The sequence below is a fragment of the Physella acuta genome, unplaced genomic scaffold (assembly GCF_028476545.2).
Source record: "Physella acuta isolate Inbredline_101_S28 unplaced genomic scaffold, ASM2847654v3 ptg000115l, whole genome shotgun sequence".
In the NCBI taxonomy this organism is placed as follows: domain Eukaryota; kingdom Metazoa; phylum Mollusca; class Gastropoda; family Physidae; genus Physella; species Physella acuta.
In genome coordinates this window covers 763,823-786,894 of record NW_026731635.1, presented here as the reverse complement: position 1 = coordinate 786,894, position 23,072 = coordinate 763,823, and the positions used below count along the sequence as shown (strand labels likewise).

The following is a 23,072-nucleotide window of genomic DNA, read 5'->3' as shown; positions in this document are numbered from 1 at the left end:
CAATACATAACATCACAGACTACATACGGTAGATCTAGAAATAAAAACCAAGTAATTTTTTATCTCTGAATGACAACCAAAGCTAGGGTACAAAAAGTCGATTCAAAAATGTATAGGGCGTCTTCTATGCTACTTGTAAAAGTAAAACAAATATATATATATATATCGGAAAATAAATCTATGCACAATCAGTTTCTTAAGAGTATGCAGTCGCGAAAGAAGAGCTTGGACGAGGGAAAGGGAAGTATATTTGGAAAATTCTAGACCAATATCGATCTGCCAATTCCTATACTGTATATACATATATATCCTTATGTATGCCATATATATATATATATATATATATATATATATATATATATATATATATATATATATATATATATATCTGTGTCGTTATATATATATATATATATATATATATATATATATATATATATGGACACAGGTATATATTAGTAATGTGTGTATGTGAGAGAAAGAGCCATTCATGATTTGAAAGCTGAAAGGTGGCTACAATATTCCAGCAGAGCAAAGAATTTAAAAAGTCAAGAAATAAAAAAAACGTAAATTACAAAAAAAAAAACAATTTTATTGAACATCAAATTTGATATATGTACAGAAAAACTAAATGTACCTTTGGTTGACAACATTCACCAAGGACATGTTAAATTTGGACTGATACAAATTGGGTGACCAGATATTTCTGAACATCAAACTGAATGGCTAGGTGGTATAGGTCGACTGGATGGAAACTGTTTTTTTTTATACCACTGACAGAAAGCCTCCCACACCCTCTCCCCTATAACCCCCCCCCCCCACTGGTCACACTAACTATGGGAAATCTGACCACAGTGACTACTTTTCATGCAGCCTATTTGTGTATTTAGTCCATTTGTGTATTTAGTCCATTTGTATATTTAGTACATTTGTGTATTTAGTCCATTTGTGTATTTAGCCCATTTGTGTATTTAGTCCATTTGTGTATTTAGCCCATTTGTGTATTTAGTCCATTTGTTAACACAATCATCTGGTCATGATTGCTAATTAAGGCTGACCACTAATGTGTGGTGACAGTGTCCACTATAAATCACTAGCTTTAATTAATTGAGCATGATAAAACAACATCAAATCGCATTGTTTAAAATTCCCTGAATCTTTTTACATTTTTTTATATTTTTAAAATTTTTTTTTTATGTCAAGTCATTTGAGCTATAGAAATCTTGCATAAGACAAATAAAATCTTTTTATATTGCACATTCCTCATTAAAATAAAGTTTTAAAAATACATTATTTTGTGTTTTAACAACAGTTAATATAAAGTTACAAAGTAATATTATTACATGTAACTAACAGATAATTATTTTTTCTGTTTTACCTGTTGTTGTTTTTCAAGGTGTGGATATGTAACCTAAAAGATAATTAAATAACCTGGTTTGGAAACAACATAAAAAATAAAGTAAATAACCTGGTTTGGAACTGTTTTTTTACAAGTAGGCCTACATGTAAAGAATAAAAAATTTAAAATTAAATCTATGTAGGAAAATAATGTAATCTATTTTAAGTTATGAAATCTAATTTTTAAGGCAACATTTGTTTAATTTACATTGTGATTTTATTTTAAATTATTCAACTGAACTTGTATTTACAGTAAGGCACATTAATTATTTACAGTAGTGTATTAAAACATTTTAAAAATTTGGCTTGAAGTATACTTTCAATATCACGTAGTTGAAAGTTCTAAACATTGCTATAGATTACATCAAATAAAATAAGAATATAATCTAATTTTACATGAAAAACATGGTATGAATCAAAGACATTTGTGGGTTACAAAGTTATAAACCCCAGCAAGATGAGATATCATCTTTGTTTATTTGTGTGGACCATTTTTTTGTGTACAACTCTGATGAGTTTGTCAGTGTTTATTTTGTCAGTGATTAATGGTTATTTGTCATTGGTTAATGGTTATTTGTCATCATTTAATGGTTATTTGTCATCGGTTAATGGTTATTTGTCATTGGTTAATGGTTATTTGTCATCGGTTAATGGCTATTTGTTGTTGATTAGCCAGTGAACTGTTGATCCATGGTTTCTCCATCTCAGACTTTAACTTCTAGTATGTGTAAGAATTTCTTTGGAATTGAAAAGCTGTGGAAGAAAAAAAAATTGAAATCAATTTCAATCTGAATAAATATGAAAACAAAGTCAGTCTAAAATAGTTCTTCAATAAATATTTTTTATTTTTTTTAAAACTTTAATTAAGGCTTTTAAAAAAGGATATGTGATTTACTGTCAATTAACTGTTAATTACCCTCCAAACTTCTCTGTCAATAACCCTCCTGGCATTAATGAGAGTTTTGGCCATGGGGGGGGGGGGGGGGGGGGGGGGTTATATTGTCTTAAACTACAATAAAAGAACATTCCTTCTAAAACATACATCTGTAAGTTCTGTAGCACAGTTAAGTACCTGTACTATCAAATCATTAATAATTACTTTCTATTGGTCAAAACATCATTAACTAACCTGCCTGTACTATTTAAATTTTAAATATTAAAATTATAGTCTGAAAGTACCCTATCTCTACAAATAACAAATAATCTTTCTAAAAGTACCCTATCCCTACAAATAACAAATAATCTTTCTAAAAGTACCATTAACTCAATAACATCTACTCTTAAGGTACCACCAACAGTAGGGCCTACAATAAAATACCTTTCAACTCTGTTGGTTCATTGGCTGAGTAACATGTACTCTTAAGGTACCACCGACAGTAGGGCCTACAATAAAATACCTTTCAACTCTGTTGGTTCATTGGCTGAGTAACATCTACTCTTAAGGTACCACCAACAGTAGGGCCTACAATAAAATACCTTTCAACTCTGTTGGTTCATTGGCTGAGTGGGAGGTCATGTGACTGGTCAGTGCGTCCGTCTCCTCCCCTATAGAGCTCCTGGCTGGGCAGCACCCACAGGTCCTGTAGCAGCACTTCAGGCACCTGACCTCAAAGGCCTTGACCCCGTAGAAGAAGACGACCGCCAGCAGGACCATGACAAACACGGCTCCGATGACGGAAGGTATGAGCCAGGCCAGCTCCTCAGTGTGGGAGCTGGCCAGATTGTGGGAGCTGTTACTGCTCCCATCCACAAGAACCAGCTTGGACTCTGGAGCCGTGAGCGGAGTGTTGGTCAAGCCAAACTCGTCTGTCCTGTTCATGGTGGTTGTGTTGTACGTGGCGCTCACAGTGGTGAAGGAACTAGGGTTCAAATCTTCACCTGTGTTCATTGTGGACTTATCAAAGTCTGGGAACTAGTTTTATCTGAATGTTGTGATGGATGATTTGTGTTGTGGGTCAATGCCTGTGGTCTGGTGTTGTTTTCATCATCTGATGCTCATAGCCAGCCTTGTAGATTTGATCAGCACTGCAGATAAAAAAAACTAACACTTAATCCATAATATTGATAGGCTAATTCTAACACTTAATCCATAATACTGATAGGCTAATTCTAACACTTAATCCATAATACTGACAGGCTAATTCTAACATTAATCTATAATACTGATAGGCTTATTCTAACACTTAATCCATAATACTGATAGGCTAATTCTAACACTTAATCCATAATACTGATAGGCTAATTCCAACATTAATCTATAATACTGATAGGCTAATTCTAACACTAAATCCACAATACTGATAGGCTAATTCTAACACTTAATCCATAATACTGATAGGCTAATTCTAACACTTAATCCATAATACTGATAGGCCAATTCTAACACTTAATCCATAATACTGATAGGCTAATTCTAACACTTAGTCCATAATACTGATAGGCTAATTCTAACACTTAATCCATAATACTGATAGGCTAATTCTAACACTTAGAGATAAAGCATAGATACAATTAGCTTACATTTATTTTGTCTTACATTACATTTTATTTAACTATTTCTTTAAAAAAAAATAATTTTAAATCTCTCATCAAAATTTAAAAATTGTTTTTTTTTTAAAATTGTAATCCTAACATACCTACATTATGTAAGAATTTGCATAGGATTACATAGTTTGTTTTAAATGGGTTAAGGACAATGTATATTTTCACAAAGTTGCTTTAAGGATCTGCCACCTCGGATCATAGGAGGGGCTAGGGGGAGGGGGGGGGGGGCAGCAGTCATGAAGGTATTAATGACTTTTTTTTTTTTTTTTTTATTGAAAATTTTTATTATAACATCAAAAATGAAAAAGTACTTCAGTTTGAAAAATGTTGTGTACCAAAGAAAAATGACAAATATGATGATCAGATTGAAAAAAAAATGTACATAAAGACAGCGATGAGATGGAACAATCAACATCAACGACGTTTTTGTAAGATATTTCCACCACCTCTTCCTCTCTGTCCCCTGCGTCAAGCAGCTAGTGCTCTCAAGATAGCAGACTTTCCTCGACCAGCACCGCCACCTTTACCTTGGACTTTCTTGAACATCGGGGCATTTTTTAACATGTCAGGTAACACAAAAAAATCTTATTTTGCTGCCTCTGATGTAAACATTTTCAAGTTGAGCAACTCTACCATCTCTGTAGGTTACTGTGATATTTGCCATCTGACAGTTCATGTTATCTTCTGCTTCAATCAGTTTTCCTCTATACACTTCACCGGTTGAAGTTTCACAAGTAACTGTGTCCTTCTGCCTCACGCAGCACCTTAATAGGTACTCTAATCGACATCTTCATTTATTTAACTCGATGATGTATGTTGAGAGTTATTTTTAAATGCACATTACGTTGTGATTACATGGATTTGTCAATTGCCTTTTTGCCGGTCTCAAACAAAAAACAAATAGTCAATATACATTAATGACTTCTTGCTCTCACATGGCAACAAAAAGTAATATTACTACTAGTGATGTGCAGAACGTAACTTAAATAGCACAGCAGCTTTAGAAAGACATTGTTATTACACATGTTTGCTGGTTTTTACCACAGACTTTTTAATGTTATTACATGGCATTCGTTATAAGTTGGGTTACTTACAATTAAATGGATTTTAAAATATTTTTTAGGCAATATCCATTATTATATATTACGTAATGCTCCTTATCTATCTATATATATAATTCTCCTCTTCGAGCCGTTAGAAAACAAGCTGCAAACGCTCTCCCTACCTCCCCACCCCTACATGGTTTTAGTGAGCTGTGTTCACTCTAAATGTTTACAAGCAGAGCCAACGATTTTAAACGTAGGGGGGGGGGGAAGGAAGGGGGGGGGGGGGTTATGGTCCTTAACGAGCTACTTATAGTGTTTTAAAGAAATATTTTCTGTGTCAGCGTTGGTACTGTCGAATTCACAAATAATGAATTATTGAAAATTAGTAACAACTAAATAGCGGCGTATGTTATGCCGCGGGCCGGCTCGTTAGTCCTATTACGTTAGTTAGGACCTTTTAGTAGAACTATTTGGTTGGATTGTCTCCCTTAACATAATACTTGCTTAATAACAATAATATTCAAATTCAATTAAACTTTGACACCGCTCCAATAGTTTCATAATGAAACTTTCATCTACATGATTTAGATGGCGAATTTCCATCATCTTTTCATCACCAATAAATCAAAAATAGGTTCTATATGAATCGAACACATTGAAATCAAATAAATATAAATCCAATAAATATAAACTAGAATGATGTTTGGGTTTGGTATAGCTGTGATATTCGATTCTGTTAAACTAATTACTAACAGTAATTAATTATTGACACTATTATATCGATTTAGATACTGATTATTTTTATTAATTTACTTATCCTTTTTCTAGTTTACTTACTTAATACTTATATAGAGATATAGATCTAGTAATCTATAGACCTAGATCTACATAAGTCCTTAACCACCTGACACTGAAGTTGTGACTTAACTGTTATTGAACGGATAACACTAATATTTAATAGGGTACGTCTGTAATGGTTATAGTTACTTAATCATGTCCAACATTCATGTTCCGTTTTTATCCGAGGAAAGTTTGAAAACATAAAAACGTAAGAAACCCATCCCTTATATAAGTCTTATTTAAAATATTTATTGTAGGCGTATAGCAAACAAAAAATAAGATTCTATTTATTACCTGCTCCCTAGTGACAGTACACGGAACAAACAATCAGTCCAAAATTTACATTTTAAATAGCCTTGTGTACTCTCAGTGATGATGAATATTTCAGAAACAATCGAGGTCTAACGAGAGAGACCAGCTGACGAGTAGAGGTACACACTACACACTAACACGTCACTGGCACTGGTGAGCACACCACTTGAGCCAGTCTACGTGTTTCCTGCACGGCAGGTAGTTCTAGATCTCTCGTGTACACACAGGGCAGCAGTTCTCAAACTATTAGAGCAGTTCTCAAACTATTAGAGCAGTTCTCAAACTTCGAACATTTTCTACCAGATTTTGTATATTATATTAGAACAGTTCTCAAACTTTTAACATCTTCCACCTAGATCTCGCATAAACTATTAGAAGCAGTTCTCAAACTTTTAATATTTTCTACCTCAACTAGATCTAATTTTTTTAGAACTGATCAGTGAAGACAATTCAATAATGTTTTTAAATGTCTTCAAGTTAATAACAAAAACAATGTGTCCAGAATTATCAAGCTAGCGTGTTAACAAAAGCATTTGTTGATCTCTCTATATTTACATCAGCCCCCCCCCCCCCCCCCCCACATACACACACTTGTGGAATATATTGCGCTGAAGTCGCTGGTATGGCTGTTAATTCTATGACTGTTCGTCTTATGAATGGAAACACGATCTACTTCCAGTTTGTTTGTTTTCCTTCAGTTAGAAAACTGATTGTATTGTTGAATAAATTAAAAGCTATGATAGAGGGGAAGGGGAGGTGGAGGTAGAAAAATGGAATCAAAAGTTCGCTAAGTGCGACATTTAACAGAATGTTTTATAGCAAACCAAAGTTATTTCCCCAAACTTTTAATAATAAAACCCACAAATGTAAATTTGTTTTTTTTTTAAATAAATATAAACAGTTGCTAAGTTTTTTTCTGTTCGGGTTTCTTCTGTTCAGTTATTACAAGTAAATGAAATTATTTTTTTTAACTAAAATGGAATAAACAAAACTTACTTACGAACACATCACACGGGCCTACATACAGCGACACACCACATACTCACATCTACACAGCACTACCGATAAGCAGCTGACTTGCCATCTAGTTCAGGCGATTGAAAAACAAAGCTCGATTTATTTTCTATTTTTGTGTCTGATAATGATATCAGTTTGAAAAATATATTTTATAGATTGGCCTGTAGTAGTCCAGAGACCTGTGTTTTATCTGACGTTTTCATACAACTAACATTGGACAAATGTATACATGCTGACAAATACTGACATTGTAAACATGAATCTCACCTTTCTAATTAGATCTGAAAAGCGTTATGTTCTATTGTATAAAATATCCGAACTCCAGACGGTCTGCCACTTATCAGATGGGGTGTCACCTAGCGCCGATGTATAAAAGTAATGAAAGAATTTTTATTAGATCAGGGGAGGTAATGACAAGATATGTTTTTATTAAATACAATATTTGTTATGCTCTCCCTTTGATCGTAAATTAGCTTTTCTAAAAAATCTTACCCCCTGTTATCACTGCAGTATCGTATTATATTATATTATTAGAATAGTATTTATTTAAAAAATAGGCATTTATACATTAAGTAAAATATTATCACAACGTTTTCTAACCTTAAATTTTGTGAATCAAGTAATTTTGGAAAAAATTGAATACTACACCGCATTACAAAGCTTTATTTAATTAATGGCTAAATTTTTTTTTTTTTTAGAAGAATGAATTTTACGCCGAATTAAAAATTTAATGACGAATTTCGCAGTAGGCCAGTGGTGTAAACGTAATCATAAAAATAATTTTTGAAGCAGTATCCTTTTGTTTTTTTAACTTTTTTTTTAATTTTTACTTTATTTATTTTATTTTATTTTTATTTGTTTTTGGTGAAAGGTCGTAATACGCCAGGTGTATCGACATACTGACATCAACACCAGCATAAACACACACACACATCGCACACATACACCAGCATATACATTAACTCCATAACACGCACACATACACGCACACATACCAACTGTATAACAAGTATTACACAAGCGTTAAAGCCTCTGTAACATACACACTAATATAAGACAGCGTTAACATTACCAGTGATACCATGATTGCTACTACCATCATCACAATGTTGATACCATCAATATACCCTAAACATCATAAATATATCACGAACACAGTAAAACAACAACACCATCAGCACAACACCAACATTATCAGCACAACACCAACACCATCAGCACAACACCATCAGCACAGCACCATCAGCACAACACCATCAGCACAACACCATCAGCACAACACCAACACCATCAGCACAACACCATCAACACAACACCATCAGCACAACACCAACACCATCAGCACAACACCATCAACACAACACCAACACCATCAGCACAACACCATCAGCACCAACACCATCAGCACAACACCATCAACACAACACCAACACCATCAGCACAACACCATCAGCACAACACCATCAGCACAACACCATCAGCACAACACCATCAGCACAACACCAACACCATCAGCACAACACCATCAGCACAACACCAACACCAACACCATCAGCACAACACCATCAGCACAACACCATCAGCACAACACCATCAGCACAACACCATCAGCACAACACCATCAGCACAACACCATCAGCACAACACCATCAGCACAACACCATCAGCACAACACCATCAGCACAACACCATCAGCACAACACCATCAGCACAACACCATCAGCACAACACCATCAGCACAACACCAACACCATCAGCACAACACCAACACCATCATCACAACACCATCAACACAACACCATCAGCACAACACCATCAGCACAACACCAACACCATCAGCACAACACCATCAGCACAACACCAACACCATCATCACAACACCATCAGCACAACACCAACACCAACACCATCAGCACAACACCAACACCATCAGCACAACACCATCAGCACAACACCAACACCATCAGCACAACACCATCAGCACAACATCAACACCATTAGCACAACACCATCAGCACAACACCAACACCAACACCATCAGCACAACACCAACACCATCAGCACAACACCAACACCATCAACACAACACTAACACCATTAGCACAATACTAACATTCAATACAACACCAACCTTCGGCACAAAGCCAACACCATCATCACAACACCAACACCATTATTACAACACGAACCTTTATAACAGAACCGTCATCATCACAACACTCAAACCATTAACAAAACACGATCACCTCCAAACACCTTTCTCTCCACAAAAATGTGAAACCCACTTTCAGAGACGAAAGGCAACACATCAAACAACCATCTCACATTTTTCGAAAGTTTTTATCAAGACGTTAAAAATCACGTACAACTAACGGCTTATCCTAACAGCTTGTTAAAAGCGCTGGGCAAATCCTTAAATCCCATGTAGGTTTATTATGTAAATATTATTCAAGTTACGATAAATTGAATTTTATCCTGGATTTTACAATATATCCTCGTGAAATGTCCCTCCAGGTTGTACATTCACTCAGGTGACAGTTGCTGGACGCATAATCTCTGCTCTATCATGTTTTGTAATAGAAACTAATGGGGAGGGGAGGGGGGGGGGGGCGGTGTCACAAATTACCCCCACCCCGGATCAATTACCCCCCGGAATTTCAACCTCCCCCCTTCCCTACTTTACCCCCGGAGCAATTAACCCCCCCCCCCCCTGTCAATTATTCCCCGTTCAGTTAGGGATGGGATTAGGGTTTGGGAAAGGTGTAGGTTTTGAGATGGTGTTAGGATTGATGTTGAGGTTAGGGTTAGGGTCAGGGTACTTTAGAACGGGGGGCGGGGGTAACCTGATAGGGGATTGTTAACAAGGGGATAATTGAAAGGGGGGTAATGACTCGGGGTGGCGGGGGCATATGTCCGGGGGGATTGTCCTAGACCCATCATCTATAAATTAGGGCCACATAGAGAGGGAGAAGGGTTGACAAAAGTTGATTTTCTTTTGTTTACTATTTAAGATGGATGGGGTTGTATTTGGCCTATGTGAGTACACACGCATTACATTTTATATCAATGTACCAAACAACTCACACAAAAACTGTTTTCAGAAAGCCCTACGCTATAGGTATAAAGGCACAGTGTCTATAAGTGTAAAATTAGTTCCATAAACGCAGTACGTGTTATTAAATTAGTTAATAGGAAAAAAGTTTCGAGATAAGTTGTAAATCTCGAGATATAGTATTAGTCTCAAGATGACTTAGATGTTTCCAGATAACTTTTAAGTCTTGAAATAAAGTCTCGAGATAACATTTAAGTCTCAAGATGACTCTTAGGTCTCGAGGTAACGTACAAGTCTCGAGATAACGTACAAGTCTCGAGATAACGTACAAGTCTCGAGATAACGTACAAGTCTCGAGGTAACGTACAAGTCTCGAGATAACTTACAAGTCTCGAGATAACTTACAAGTCTCGAGGTAACGTACAAGTCTCGAGATAACTTACAAGTCTCGAGATAACTTACAAGTCTCGAGATAACGTACAAGTCTCCAGGTAACGTACAAGTCTCGAGGTAACTTACAAGTCTCGAGATAACTTACAAGTCTCGAGAAAAAAATATTTTTTGGGTCCACATTGTGTTGGTTCGAAGTAGCTAAAAGAGGGGTTGGAGGGGGATGTCATAAATGGATGACATCACGACCCCAGCGTCTATATTAGGCAGCACATTTCCAATCACTTAGTAGATGGTCTATGTTATTATTATCCAAATTTTACCTTTCAAATCATCTCGCAATTTGAATGTTCCAAAGATGGAGACATGGGGCACAGTTTTGTGAGGGGGGTCATGTCTACCTTTGGTGGGATACAGTTTTGTGAGGAGGGGAAGGGGGTCATGTCTACCTTCGGTGGATGTCTAAAAGTCTAGACACATTTTTTTTTTCAACAATTTTTTTTTTACCGTCGCAGGTAAGATGACTGCATCCCCCCCTCCCCATTCTTCTCCTACCCCATCCTCCCGCCTCCCAGCAAAATTGTCACTTGACCGATTGCATAATGTCTTGATATTTAGGTCAAAGACATTCCCGAAAAAAAATGTCTTGCCTAGTGAAAAAAAAAAATGTAGGTTCTAAAAATAAATTGATTTACCTTGACATTTTTGGCTAGGCCAAGGATGACGTCATACAAATTCAGACGTGCGCCTGGGCAGCATCTTACAGACCAAAAGATAATTCAACAGACATCTGATCTACCTATCGTTATTTAGTACATCCTCACCTTACTCATTATTTAGCCATTGTTTTTGTACTTTTATAAAAGTTGTGACGTGATCTGTATTTGAATTATTATTTTATACGTATCAATCATTTCGCTCAATCAATTTTAACCACAAGTCAGACTTCATTGTCTCAATTTCAGACAAAAGTTAAAAATCATAATCAATATTCAATTTTTAAAAATTAAATCATAATCAATATTCAATAGAAAATTAAATCAAATCAATAAAAAATAAAAAAATAAATTATAATCAATATTCAATTTAAAACAAAATAAAAATCAATATTAAATACAAAAAAATAAATCATAATCATTATTAAATAACAAATAAATCATAACCAATATTCAATTTAAAAAATAAAATCAATATTCAATAACAAATAAATCATAACCAATATTCAATACAAATAAACTTATAACCAGTATTTAACATAAGTAAATCATTTTTAATATGGAATTGAAATAAATCATAACCAAGATTCAATAGAAATGAATTATAACAAATAATTTAATAGAAATAAATTACTTATAATATTCAGTAGGAATAAATCAAAACCAATATTAAATAACCACAAAATATGATCAAAATTCAATCGATATAATTTTCATTATATATTCAATAGAAGTGTATGTCATACTCCCTTACGCATGTCATACATTCCCTCCCCAATGACCATCCAAAAATAACTGACCCAATCACGATCTCAGGCAATAAGTCCTTCACGCCTGACTCAGTGATTTTGAAAACGTGAAGAAAACAATGTTGGGCCTTCATTTAAGTCTTACCTCATAAGCGTCAGGTCAAAAATTGGGCGATACTTTCTCGCGGGATACCGCGAATAAAACGTGTTACAGTTAGTCCGGGTTAGTTTCATTAACATTTAACCAGCACAGTTGTTGATAGTTCAAGGTAAACATTAAAAATAAGACCAGTGGCGATCACTGCCACCCCCCCCCCCTTTGAAGGGAGAGGACTCTTGATGCACACAAATCTAATGTTGAGACTCTAATGGACTTGCTTGTCTGTGGGAGCTACTGTGTCTTTTGTTTGTGTCTGTTTATCTGTTTGACCGTTTGTATGTTTGTGTTTGTCTGTTTGTCTGTTGTCTGTGTCTGTCTGTTTGTCTGTTTGTCTGTTTGTCTGTTTGTCTGTTTGTCTGTTTGTCTGTTTGTCTGTATCATTTGTCTGTTTGTTGTCTGTCTGTTTGTCCGTTTGTCTGTTTGTCTGTTTGTCTGTGTCTGTTTGTCTGTTTGTAGGTTGTCTGTTGTCTGTTTATGTTGTCTGTTTGTCTGTTGTCTGTGTCTGTTTTTCTGTTATCTGTTGTCTGTTTATGTTGTCTGTTTGTCTGTTGTCTGTGTCTGTTTTTCTGTTGTCTGTTTATGTTGTCTGTTTTTCTGTTGTCTGTTTATGTTGTCTGTTTTTCTGTTTCTTGTGTCTGTTGTCAGTACATGCGTCTGTTACCCGTGTCTGTTATCTGTTGTCTGTGATATACGACCTGCAATTTAAAACTGAAAGAAATGTACTATTGTAAAGAATTGAGTAGAAAAGTGCTTTCAGTGATATTTGTATCCCTTCAATCAGAGCCAGCAAATTCTCGTGTGTTGGTGGCCTCCAGGTGCCGCTAGCCGGTATTGACGTTATGGGTAAACTCTGTCATCGTCTGCTCCTGCCCCACTCGGTGTTTAATCGGTGATTGATTGCCCAGACTTAGATTTGATTGACAGCCAGCGTGCTGATGACGTAAGGCCCTGGGGAGGGGGGGGAATGCGTGAAAATATTTTAATTGACACTCGCTTCTGGTAGTTCGTACCCCCCCCCTCCTCCCCGGGGGGTACGGGTCACGAGAAAGGTTTAGCTTATGACAGCGGGGATCTTGGCTAAACCAGAAAAAAAATATTTAAAAAAAAAAAACCGCGCGATCCGTCAGTAATGAAACCAAACCTTGCTTGTACGCCCGATAACGACGTACGTTTGTTTGTTCCCTCCATTTGACAGACCTCACGTCATCCCCCCCCCCCCCCTCGCCCTCCCCGAAGCGACATACGCAGCCGATTGAAACAGTTTCAACAGGGCGAAAAAAAAAAAGCAGCGCTATAAATCTAGACCACCCATTATCCCTTTCATCGTTTTGAACAAGAAATTATTTATTATTTTTTATAAACTGTGGTTTGATTTTCTTTTTTTTTTCTCTTCTGATTGCGTTTCTGTATTAGGGCCGGCTAATAAACACGCCTCAGTCAGTTACCCGACAGCCACCGCGCTTTGTCGTTGGGTAATAAAAAGTAAAGTAGTTGATTGAAGCAAGAGGGGGACCTACATCACAACCCCTGGCCGGGGTTTAATTACTCTCGACCTCCCAGGTGCTGTTGTCATCGCACACGACACCTCCCCCCTCCCCCACAGGACATACCCAACTCAGACATACCACACGAAACCCTCCCCCACCCCAGAGGACAGACCCCTTCCGCTCCACATGACATCCCCACACCACATAACACACCACCACACCCCATACATCGCACACCACCGAAATACAAACATACCCCACCCACACCACACGCCAACCATAAGACACCACCCCACCCCCACCCACCCGATCCTTTTGACATATAATTCGCCAAACACTTTCAAGCTCAGAAATTCCATCTCATCCACTCAGCCATGTTGCTTCCACTTGCCAGTTAAGACGGCAGTTTTCTAACAGAACAATAATTTGACGTGCACCATGGCTAATTAACTCATCCAGCCGCTCTGTAATTAAAAGCCGTGGTGGATGTTCTTAAGGCTAAATTCAATCATTCTTAGAGCCATAATTCACCTTTCAATGGGCCACGTTTATCCATTTAGGGCCACATTTATCCATTTCTTAAGCGCCACATCAAACACCTCTCCGGGCCAAAACTATCCATTTCTTTAGGGCCGCATTGAGCCATTCCTAGAGCCACACTTCTAATAATTTTACGAGCCACATTTAACCATTCCCAGGGCCACATGTATCCATTTTTAGAGCTGCATTAAGCTATACCTAGAGCCACGCTTTTAATCATTTTAGCTATATTAATCATTCATCCATTTTGAAAACACGATTTTAACATCGAATGGAAACTTGAACCAAGTCAAAAAGTGTTCAACTTCCATCTTCTATTGTTTATTGTTTGCTTCACCTAACGGATGAAATTACTTTCGTCTATAAACAAAAAATAAAACTTGCCGTATCGCACAATTTATGATTCTGAAAATAATTCAACATGAACTATATTTCACCTCCAGCTTTTTTCACACCATGCGCGGCCGTCCAAGAAGACACGACCTGCCGTCAAGATTTGAATCAATTTCAAACAGTATGAGATGATTCACGTCCTATGTCCCCCCCTCCCCCCATCCCCCATAACCTGGCCAGAGCTGTATGTGTGACACATCATACAAAATCTTTAACTAGGTCACCCAGGGAAAGCCACTAGGTCAGTAAACAATACGTCCGCCGCTTTTGTCCCCCCCCCCCCCCTACTCCACACGCGGATTTTATGGCCAGTGATGTGACGCCGCTATGAAATTTTAATTAGTCAAGTCATTCTCTTATGAATCAACTCTTTCTCAGAATACACAATCCATTTTCTTAACAAACAACTCATTTTAATACCAAACAATACATTCTCACAATGTATTATTAATTTCCTTTTTTTTTTAAATTAAAATTTAATTTTCTTATGAAGCAAGTCATTCTCTTCAACTACTCATTCTTTTAATAGTAGTTGTAGTATTAGTAGTAGTAATAGTCGTTGTAATAGTAGTTAAGTTCCTCTTTAGACCTAGCTATCCATCGGTCAGATGAAGTGGAGTTCATGTTTCTTGACCTCGGCATTTGAAGGGATGGGGTGGTTAGCACTATGCCCAACCGTTTTTACTTTTCCCAACGTAAGTCAGGTACCCATCAAAGCTGGGTGGACTCAGGGACTTCTTACTGTCACACGTCCGAACTAAGACCCGAACCCTAGATCGTCAGGCTCGCAGTTAAACGCCCTACTAATCAACCACGCCGTCCCGTCATGCTTTCAATACACAATTAATATTCTAGTCATTTTCTTAACAAACAGGTCATTCTTTAATTAAACAAGTAATTCTAATACCGAACAATTCATTCTCAAAGTACACAATCAATATACTAGTCTCATTCTTATCAAACAAGTCATTCTCTTGTCAAATAAGTCAATCTCTTGTCAAATAAGTCATTCTCTTTACCAAACAATTTGGGATCAGCGTTTGTTCTAGAACCGTCTCTTATCTATACGAATCTCAGCGATTGTATTGGCTTTAGGCCCTCAAGTATCCCCATGGTTTGGCGACATGCGCTCTGTCTATAATCCCAGTGTATGGGCTCGATAAAAACAAATGATTAATGTTGTATTAACGCATTTCTGGTAAGTGGAGGGGGGGTCCTAGATGTAAGAAGATTACATATGGTAAGTGGAGGTTGGGGGGGGGGGGGCAGATGTAAGGAGATTATATATGATCAACACAATTGGATCAAAGAATGCGGACCTTAATGCAGACCTTCATTGTTGGCGTGGATAGGCTTTTTGCAGCAAGTTAATTAACGTATTTTTGATAAAAATGGTTGGCAATTAACGTATTTTAGACAAAGGTGGTTGGCTAATAACGAATGGTATATGTAAGAGTGCAAGGTTAAATATTTAAAAAAAGAAAACAAATAGAAGCTGGTAGTTAAGAGAGAAATGTGTTCGTTGAATGTAAATACAAGATGTTAAACTGGTCAAAGGTTTAAGGTAGCTGTATGGATGGGGGAGATAGTGGTAGTTGTACGGATGGTGTGAGATGGTGGTAGTTGTAGGGATGGTGTGATGGTGGTTGTAGGGATGGTGTGAGATGGTGGTGGTTGTAGGGATGGTGTGGTGGTGGTTGTAAGGATGGTGTGGTGGTGGTTGTAAGGATGGTGTGGTGATGGTTGTAGGGATTGTGTAGTGGTGGTTGTATGGATGGTGTGGTGGTGGTTGTAGGGATGGTGTGGTGGTGGATGTAGGGATGGTGCGGTGGTGGTTGTAGGGATGGTGTGGTGGTGGTTGTAGGCATGGTGTGGTGGTGTTTGTAGGGATGGTGTGGTGGTGGTTGTAGGCATGGTGTGGTGGTGGTTGTAGGGATGGTGTGGTGGTGGTTGTAGGGATGGTGTGGTGGTGGTTGTAGGGATGGTGTGGTGGTGGTTGTAGGGATGGTGTGGTGGTGGTTGTAGGGATGGTGTGGTGGTGGTTGTAGGGATGGTGTGGTGGTGGTGGTTGTAGGGATGGCGTGGTGGTAGTTGTAGGGATGGTGTGGTGGTGGTTGTAGGGATGGCGTGGTGGTAGTTGTAGGGATGGTGTGGTGGTGGTGGTAGGGATGGTGTGGTGGTGGTTGTAGGGATGGTGTGGTGGTGGTTGTAGGGATGGTGTGGTGGTGGTGGTTGTAGGGATGGTGTGGTGGTGGTTGTAGGGATGGTGTGGTGGTGGTTGTAGGGATGGTGTGGTGGTGGTGGTTGTAGGGATGGTGTGGTGGTGGTTGTAGGGATGGCGTGGTGGTGGTTGTAGGGATGGTGTGGTGGTGGTTGTAGGGATGGTGTGGTGGTGGTTGTAGGGATGGCGTGGTGGTGGTTGTAGGGATGGTGTGGTGGTGGTTGTAGGGATGGTGTGGTGGTGATTGTAGGGATGGAGAAGATGGTGGTAGTTGTAGGATGGGGGGGAGATGGTGGTGGTTGTAGAGATGGTTTGAGGTGGTGGTTGTTGTAAGGATGGGGTGAGGTGGTGGGAGGTGTAGGGATTGTCGAAAATGGCCCAAATAACCTTTGTCCTGACAAGATTTTCCAGTGAAATATTCGCGTGTTTGATGACAACTTGGGTGAAAAAAGGAATGTTGACTAAATGTCCAGACAGCTCATTTTACATTATAGCTCAATAGTATAATTACAGATGAACAGCTTCCAAATAGCAGTTCTCACATTTCGAGTCAATGCTACTTCCTCCAGCAACATAACAACAGAACGTCGTTAAACCCCAGCCCATACTCACACTACCAACATAACAACAGAACGTCGTTAAACCCCAGCCCATACTCTAACTACCAACATAACCACAGAACGTCGTTAAACCCCAGCCCATACTCTCACTATAAAGCTGGCGATTTACCAGACTATTCAAACATTATTGCGGAAACCACAAGCACATACACGAACACACGAACACCGCAAACAATCCAATCGTTACCAGCGGAAATGGTAACAAAAAAACGGTTTTATAAATGCAGCGTGGAAAGTAACTCTACAGACATCTTTATGGCCGCGTGTAATCCTATCGGCGTTAAAAGATTACTCTGGGCTAGCAAACTCCGCTTCTGGCTTGAGCTCTTGTATATCGCAATGAGAAAAACACAACAGCCTACTTATTCGGTGACGTATTATGATTTCGTTTTCTGGAGTTCTTTGTAAACATTTCTCTCGCTCGATGGGACAGAGAACACCCCCGTCCCGTCCCCCGTCTTTTCATCGGTTTAGCTGAAGTCAGGGTTTCGGTGATCATCTACCATAGGATGATTTAAGTCAGAGGTTGACCACGGAAACGTTTGGGCCGTCATCCGCGGCGTCCTCGGAGAAAGGAAGGGATCAGGCGGCGGATTAATCGCGGATTAGCTTCTGTCTCGGCTGGCACCTCAGGCGCGTTAAACTGTAGCCCGGCCCGGGGGATGTGGGCAGGGGGGGGGGGGGGGATAGATTTACGATGTGGTGTTTGGCCCAGCAACGGAGAGTTTTTTTCTGGACAGGCGAAGTCTTTCGAGCAGAAGGCGGGAAATGGAGACATTTAAGCAGATCAGAAGACAGGAGACTGTGCAGGTACTTCTGGATACTGAGCCGGCAGAGCTGAACCGGCATTATTAAATACCGTGCCGCCTTATCCGAATAATAATCCGGCAAAGCTAAAGCAGAATTATTAAATACCGTGCCGGCTTATCCGATAATGAGCCGGCAGAGCTGAGCCGGCATTATTAAATATCGTGCCGGCTTATTCGAATAATGAGCAGGCAGAATTTAACCGGCATTATTAAATACCGTGCTGGATTAGCTAACTAAACCGGCAATATTAACTGAGCCGGCAGAGCTATATAAACCGGCAACAGTGCAGACCATGCTGGCTTATCTGAATACTGAACCGGCAGAGCTGAACCGGCAGAGCTGAACCGGCACGACTGTTTCAAGTTTTTGAATACACTACCAACAGTACTGATGAACACTGGGGAGGTACAACTAAATGGGACACCGGCACACCCGAATACTGAACCGATATTTTCTACATTTTAAGTCATTTGATTCTAAACTCGATATGTCGAGTTTGAGCCTTGCTATTGATCACACGGTGTATGTCCGTATGTGGTAGGCACGGCAGGGAAGAATCTAGTGAGGCAGGACTGTCATGGGGGACTGGCAGAGGCAGGACTGTCATGGGGGACTGGCAGAGGCAGGACTGTCATGGGGGACTGGCAGAGGCAGGACTGTCATGGGGGACTGCCAGGAAAACTGCCGGAGACAGAGCCAAATGGAGGGAGCTTTTTGTGCCCCATGTGACTTGGGCACAAAAACGAAAAGAAGATGTTGTTGGTTGTTTAACTCTAACTCGGGATGTTGTATGTCCGTATGTTGTTTGTATAATAGTATAGTACCCTTTCGGACCTAATGGTCCATATGGGCAGGTGAAGTAGAGTTTGCCTGTTTCAGTGACCTCGACATATAAACAGATTGTGTGGCCAGTGCTATGCCCAGCCCCACACCAACATGTGCCACCATGATTGTCTGAGTCAATGTTGTTGTCGCTTTGTGTAGCAGTTAATGCCGTTGTGAGCCTCTCCCACCTGTCATTCTAGACATGACGTCTGTCACAACTGACATACATACATACACACGTTGTCACAAAAATAGTGGCATTCGACACATTTGACACAACCAGTCAAACTTACTGGAATCTTCGGGAAAATCCCAAAAACAATTCCGTCATGAACATTTCTAGGAAACACATTTTTAAACTATAAATCAGTCAACACATGCATATATTTTAATGATTCACTGACTGATTCACACTAAATTCCGCATAGGCGCCTGTCTGTCCTTCGTAGGTCACACGCAATGTCAAGGTCACGAAATTATTTATTTCTCTATCAGTATCGATTGCATGACGCGTCAAGATTTTTGACCAATAACTTTTAATTGGCGGTGGAATGCGGGATATCGTCAGCTGATCGTACCTACCGGATCTTCCTGGTGGTGGGGGTGGGGATGGGTTGGGTGGGGGTGGCATCGCAGTGATCCGACCAGCTCTGACGCACGTGGGACCTACCTGACCGGCGTGGTAACGGATATACGCGGACGTACACGGAAACATACGGAAAAACACGGATACGTGCGTGCATTTAGATACAGCTTCTAGCTGCATCTAAATGCACGCACTTGTTCGCTTATCTGAAGGGCATCTTGAAGATGCTGACGGCTTCAAAACATTGTCAAGGAAACAAAACAATATCCATAAATCACTGATCAGACTTATCGTTTCTTCAACGTACTCGTCGCTAAATTCTCTTGGAATTGATATTGGAGGCAATCGTCATACCCAGACTTGGGAATTTAAATGTTTACATATATGTGGTAGGTTATTCCTACCTCACCCATCCTAACCCACCTCTCCACACACATCCTACCCCACCTCTCCACACACATCCTACCCCACCTCTCCACACACATCCTACCCCACCTCTCCACACACATCCTACCCCACCTCTCCACACACATCCTACCCCACCTCTCCACACACATCCTACCCCACCTCTCCACACACATCCTACCCCACCTCTCCACACACATCCTACCCCACCTCTCCACACACATCCTACCCCACCTCTCCACACACATCCTACCCCACCTCTCCACACACATCCTACCCCACCTCTCCACACACATCCTACCCCACCTCTCCACACACATCCTACCCCACCTCTCCACACACATCCTACCCCACCTCTCCACACACATCCTACCCCACCTCTCCACACACATCCTACCCCACCTCTCCACACACATCCTACCCCACCTCTCCACACACATCCTACCCCACCTCTCCACACACATCCTACCCCACCTCTCCACACACATCCTACCCCACCTCTCCACACACATCCTACCCCACCTCTCCACACCCATCCTACCCCACCTCTCCACACCCATCCTACCCCACCTCTCCACACACATCCTACCCCACCTCTCCACACCCATCCTACCCCACCTCTCCACACACATCCTACCCCACCTCTCCACACACATCCTACCCCACCTCTCCACACACATCCTACCCCACCTCTCCACACACATCCTACCCCACCTCTCCACACACATCCTACCCCACCTCTCCACACACATCCTACCCCACCTCTCCACACACATCCTACCCCACCTCTCCACACACATCCTACCCCACCTCTCCACACACATCCTACCCCACCTCTCCACACACATCCTACCCCACCTCTCCACACACATCCTACCCCACCTCTCCACACACATCCTACCCCACCTCTCCACACACATCCTACCCCACCTCTCCACACACATCCTACCCCACCTCTCCACACACATCCTACCCCACCTCTCCACACACATCCTACCCCACCTCTCCACACACATCCTACCCCACCTCTCCACACACATCCTACCCCACCTCTCCACACCCATCCTACCCCACCTCTCCACACCCATCCTACCCCACCTCTCCACACACATCCTACCCCACCTCTCCACACCCATCCTACCCCACCTCTCCACACACATCCTACCCCACCTCTCCACACACATCCTACCCCACCTCTCCACACACATCCTACCCCACCTCTCCACACACATCCTACCCCACCTCTCCACACACATCCTACCCCACCTCTCCACACACATCCTACCCCACCTCTCCACACACATCCTACGGCTGATCCACACCACTACAGCAACGACCCATACCACAAATACGCGCACCCCTAATCCACTACACGCATATCGATAATCCACCATACAGGCATAGAAATCCCAACACACACAAACATACACAAACTCCAACACACACAAACATACACAAACATACACAAACTCCAACACACACAAACATACACAAACTCCAACACACACAATCATACACAAACTCCAACAGACACAAATCACAACACACACAAACCCCAACAGACACAAATCACAACACATATAAACCCTAGCTCACACAAACACACACAAACCCTAGCTCACACAAACACACACAAACCCTAGCTCACACAAACCCCAACATGGATAAAACTGAGCATACAACACTCAAAGTTTAACATACACACCAAAAAATATAACATACACACAGCACCAAATTTAGCATACACGCCACCAATTGTAACATTCTCACACCACACATTTAACCCACTCACCTCAACTGCTCATCTAGCTATTACTAGTGTTACTTATTATTCAAATTTTAAAATAACTATGACCATACTGCATAATAAAAAATTCTGACACAATTTATTTCTTTAAATAAGCTGAGCATAACGAGTTATACCGAAAAAAAAAATTCTTTATAACAGTTTTCAGTTTCAGTAATCTCGACAATGAGCAAATCTTCAGAATGTTAAGTTTCAGGTTGAATAATCCCGACAATGGTCGCTCTTCATCAACGTCCTTCATGGTGAGTAATCCTAACAATGACAAAATTTTCCCGGTAACATCTTTCAAGATTTATGACGTGGTATTGCCGCCATTATTGTCACAGCAAAAAGCGAGTAACGACTCCCCAGCAAGCATTGATTATTGAAAATTAAAAATCTGTTACCTACTTTTAGATCTATTCATTAGCTGATCCACACTTCCAAATTGATTTTTTTTTCTTTCCCGGCTCATCAGCTATATTGTCTCATTAAAAATTGTTGCACGCGTAATTGAAAGAAATGCGATGTGAAGGACATGTACTGGGGTGTTGGTAAAATATTATTTTAGATGGTAGAGGAAATAGACAAAATATTACTTTAGATGGTAGAGGAAATAGACAAAATATTACTTTAGATGGTAGAGGAAATAGATAAAATATTACTTTAGATGGTAGAGGAAATAGACAAAATATTACTTTAGATGGTAGAGGAAATAGACAAAATATTACTTTAGATGGTAGAGGAAATAGATAAAATATTACTTTAGATGGTAGAGGAAATAGATAAAATATTACTTTAGATGGTAGAGGAAATAGACAAAATATTACTTTAGATGGTAGAGGAAATAGACAAAATATTACTTTAGATGGCCCAGGAAATTGGCAAAACATTACTTTAGATGATAGAGGAAATAGACAAAATATTACTTTAGATGATAGAGGAAATAGACAAAATATTACTTTAGATGGTAGAGGAAATAGACAAAATATTACTTTAGATGGTAGAGGAAATAGACAAAATATAACTTTAGATGCTAGAGGAAATAGGTAAATATTGCTTTAGGTGGTAGAGAAAATAGACACAATATTACTTTAGATGGTAGAGAAAATAGACAAAATATTACTTTAGATGGTAGAGGAAATAGACAAAATATTACTTTAGATGATAGAGGA

General features: G+C 39.7%; 1 protein-coding gene across 4 annotated transcripts; it reads right to left on the bottom strand.

The window, feature by feature from the left end:
- Window positions 1-571: 571 nt before the first annotated feature.
- LOC131934686 (uncharacterized) lies at window positions 572-7,224 on the bottom strand. Of its 4 annotated transcripts, none has more exons than XM_059290769.1 (3): window positions 7,137-7,224; window positions 2,875-3,423; window positions 572-2,151 (listed from the first exon to the last, which is right to left on the bottom strand). In XM_059290769.1, exons 2-3 carry the CDS (start codon window positions 3,284-3,286, stop codon window positions 2,117-2,119), a joined length of 447 nt encoding a protein of 148 aa, XP_059146752.1. In that variant the 5' UTR covers window positions 3,287-3,423; window positions 7,137-7,224; the 3' UTR covers window positions 572-2,116. The 4 variants fall into 4 exon arrangements, with proteins under 4 accessions (XP_059146752.1, XP_059146753.1, XP_059146755.1 ...); XM_059290770.1 differs by having other exon boundaries at window positions 7,141-7,224; XM_059290772.1 differs by having other exon boundaries at window positions 7,187-7,207.
- Window positions 7,225-23,072: the final 15,848 nt, after the last annotated feature.

Excerpts from the sequence above, each read along its gene's own strand:
- LOC131934686 (XM_059290769.1), bottom strand. The coding sequence starts at position 3,286 with ATGAACACAGGTGAAGATTTGAACCCTAGTTCCTTCACCACTGTGAGC. Across the intron at positions 2,152-2,874 it reads TGAACCAACAGAGTTGAAAG|CTTTTCAATTCCAAAGAAAT; the intron begins GTATTTTATTGT and ends TTTCTTCCACAG.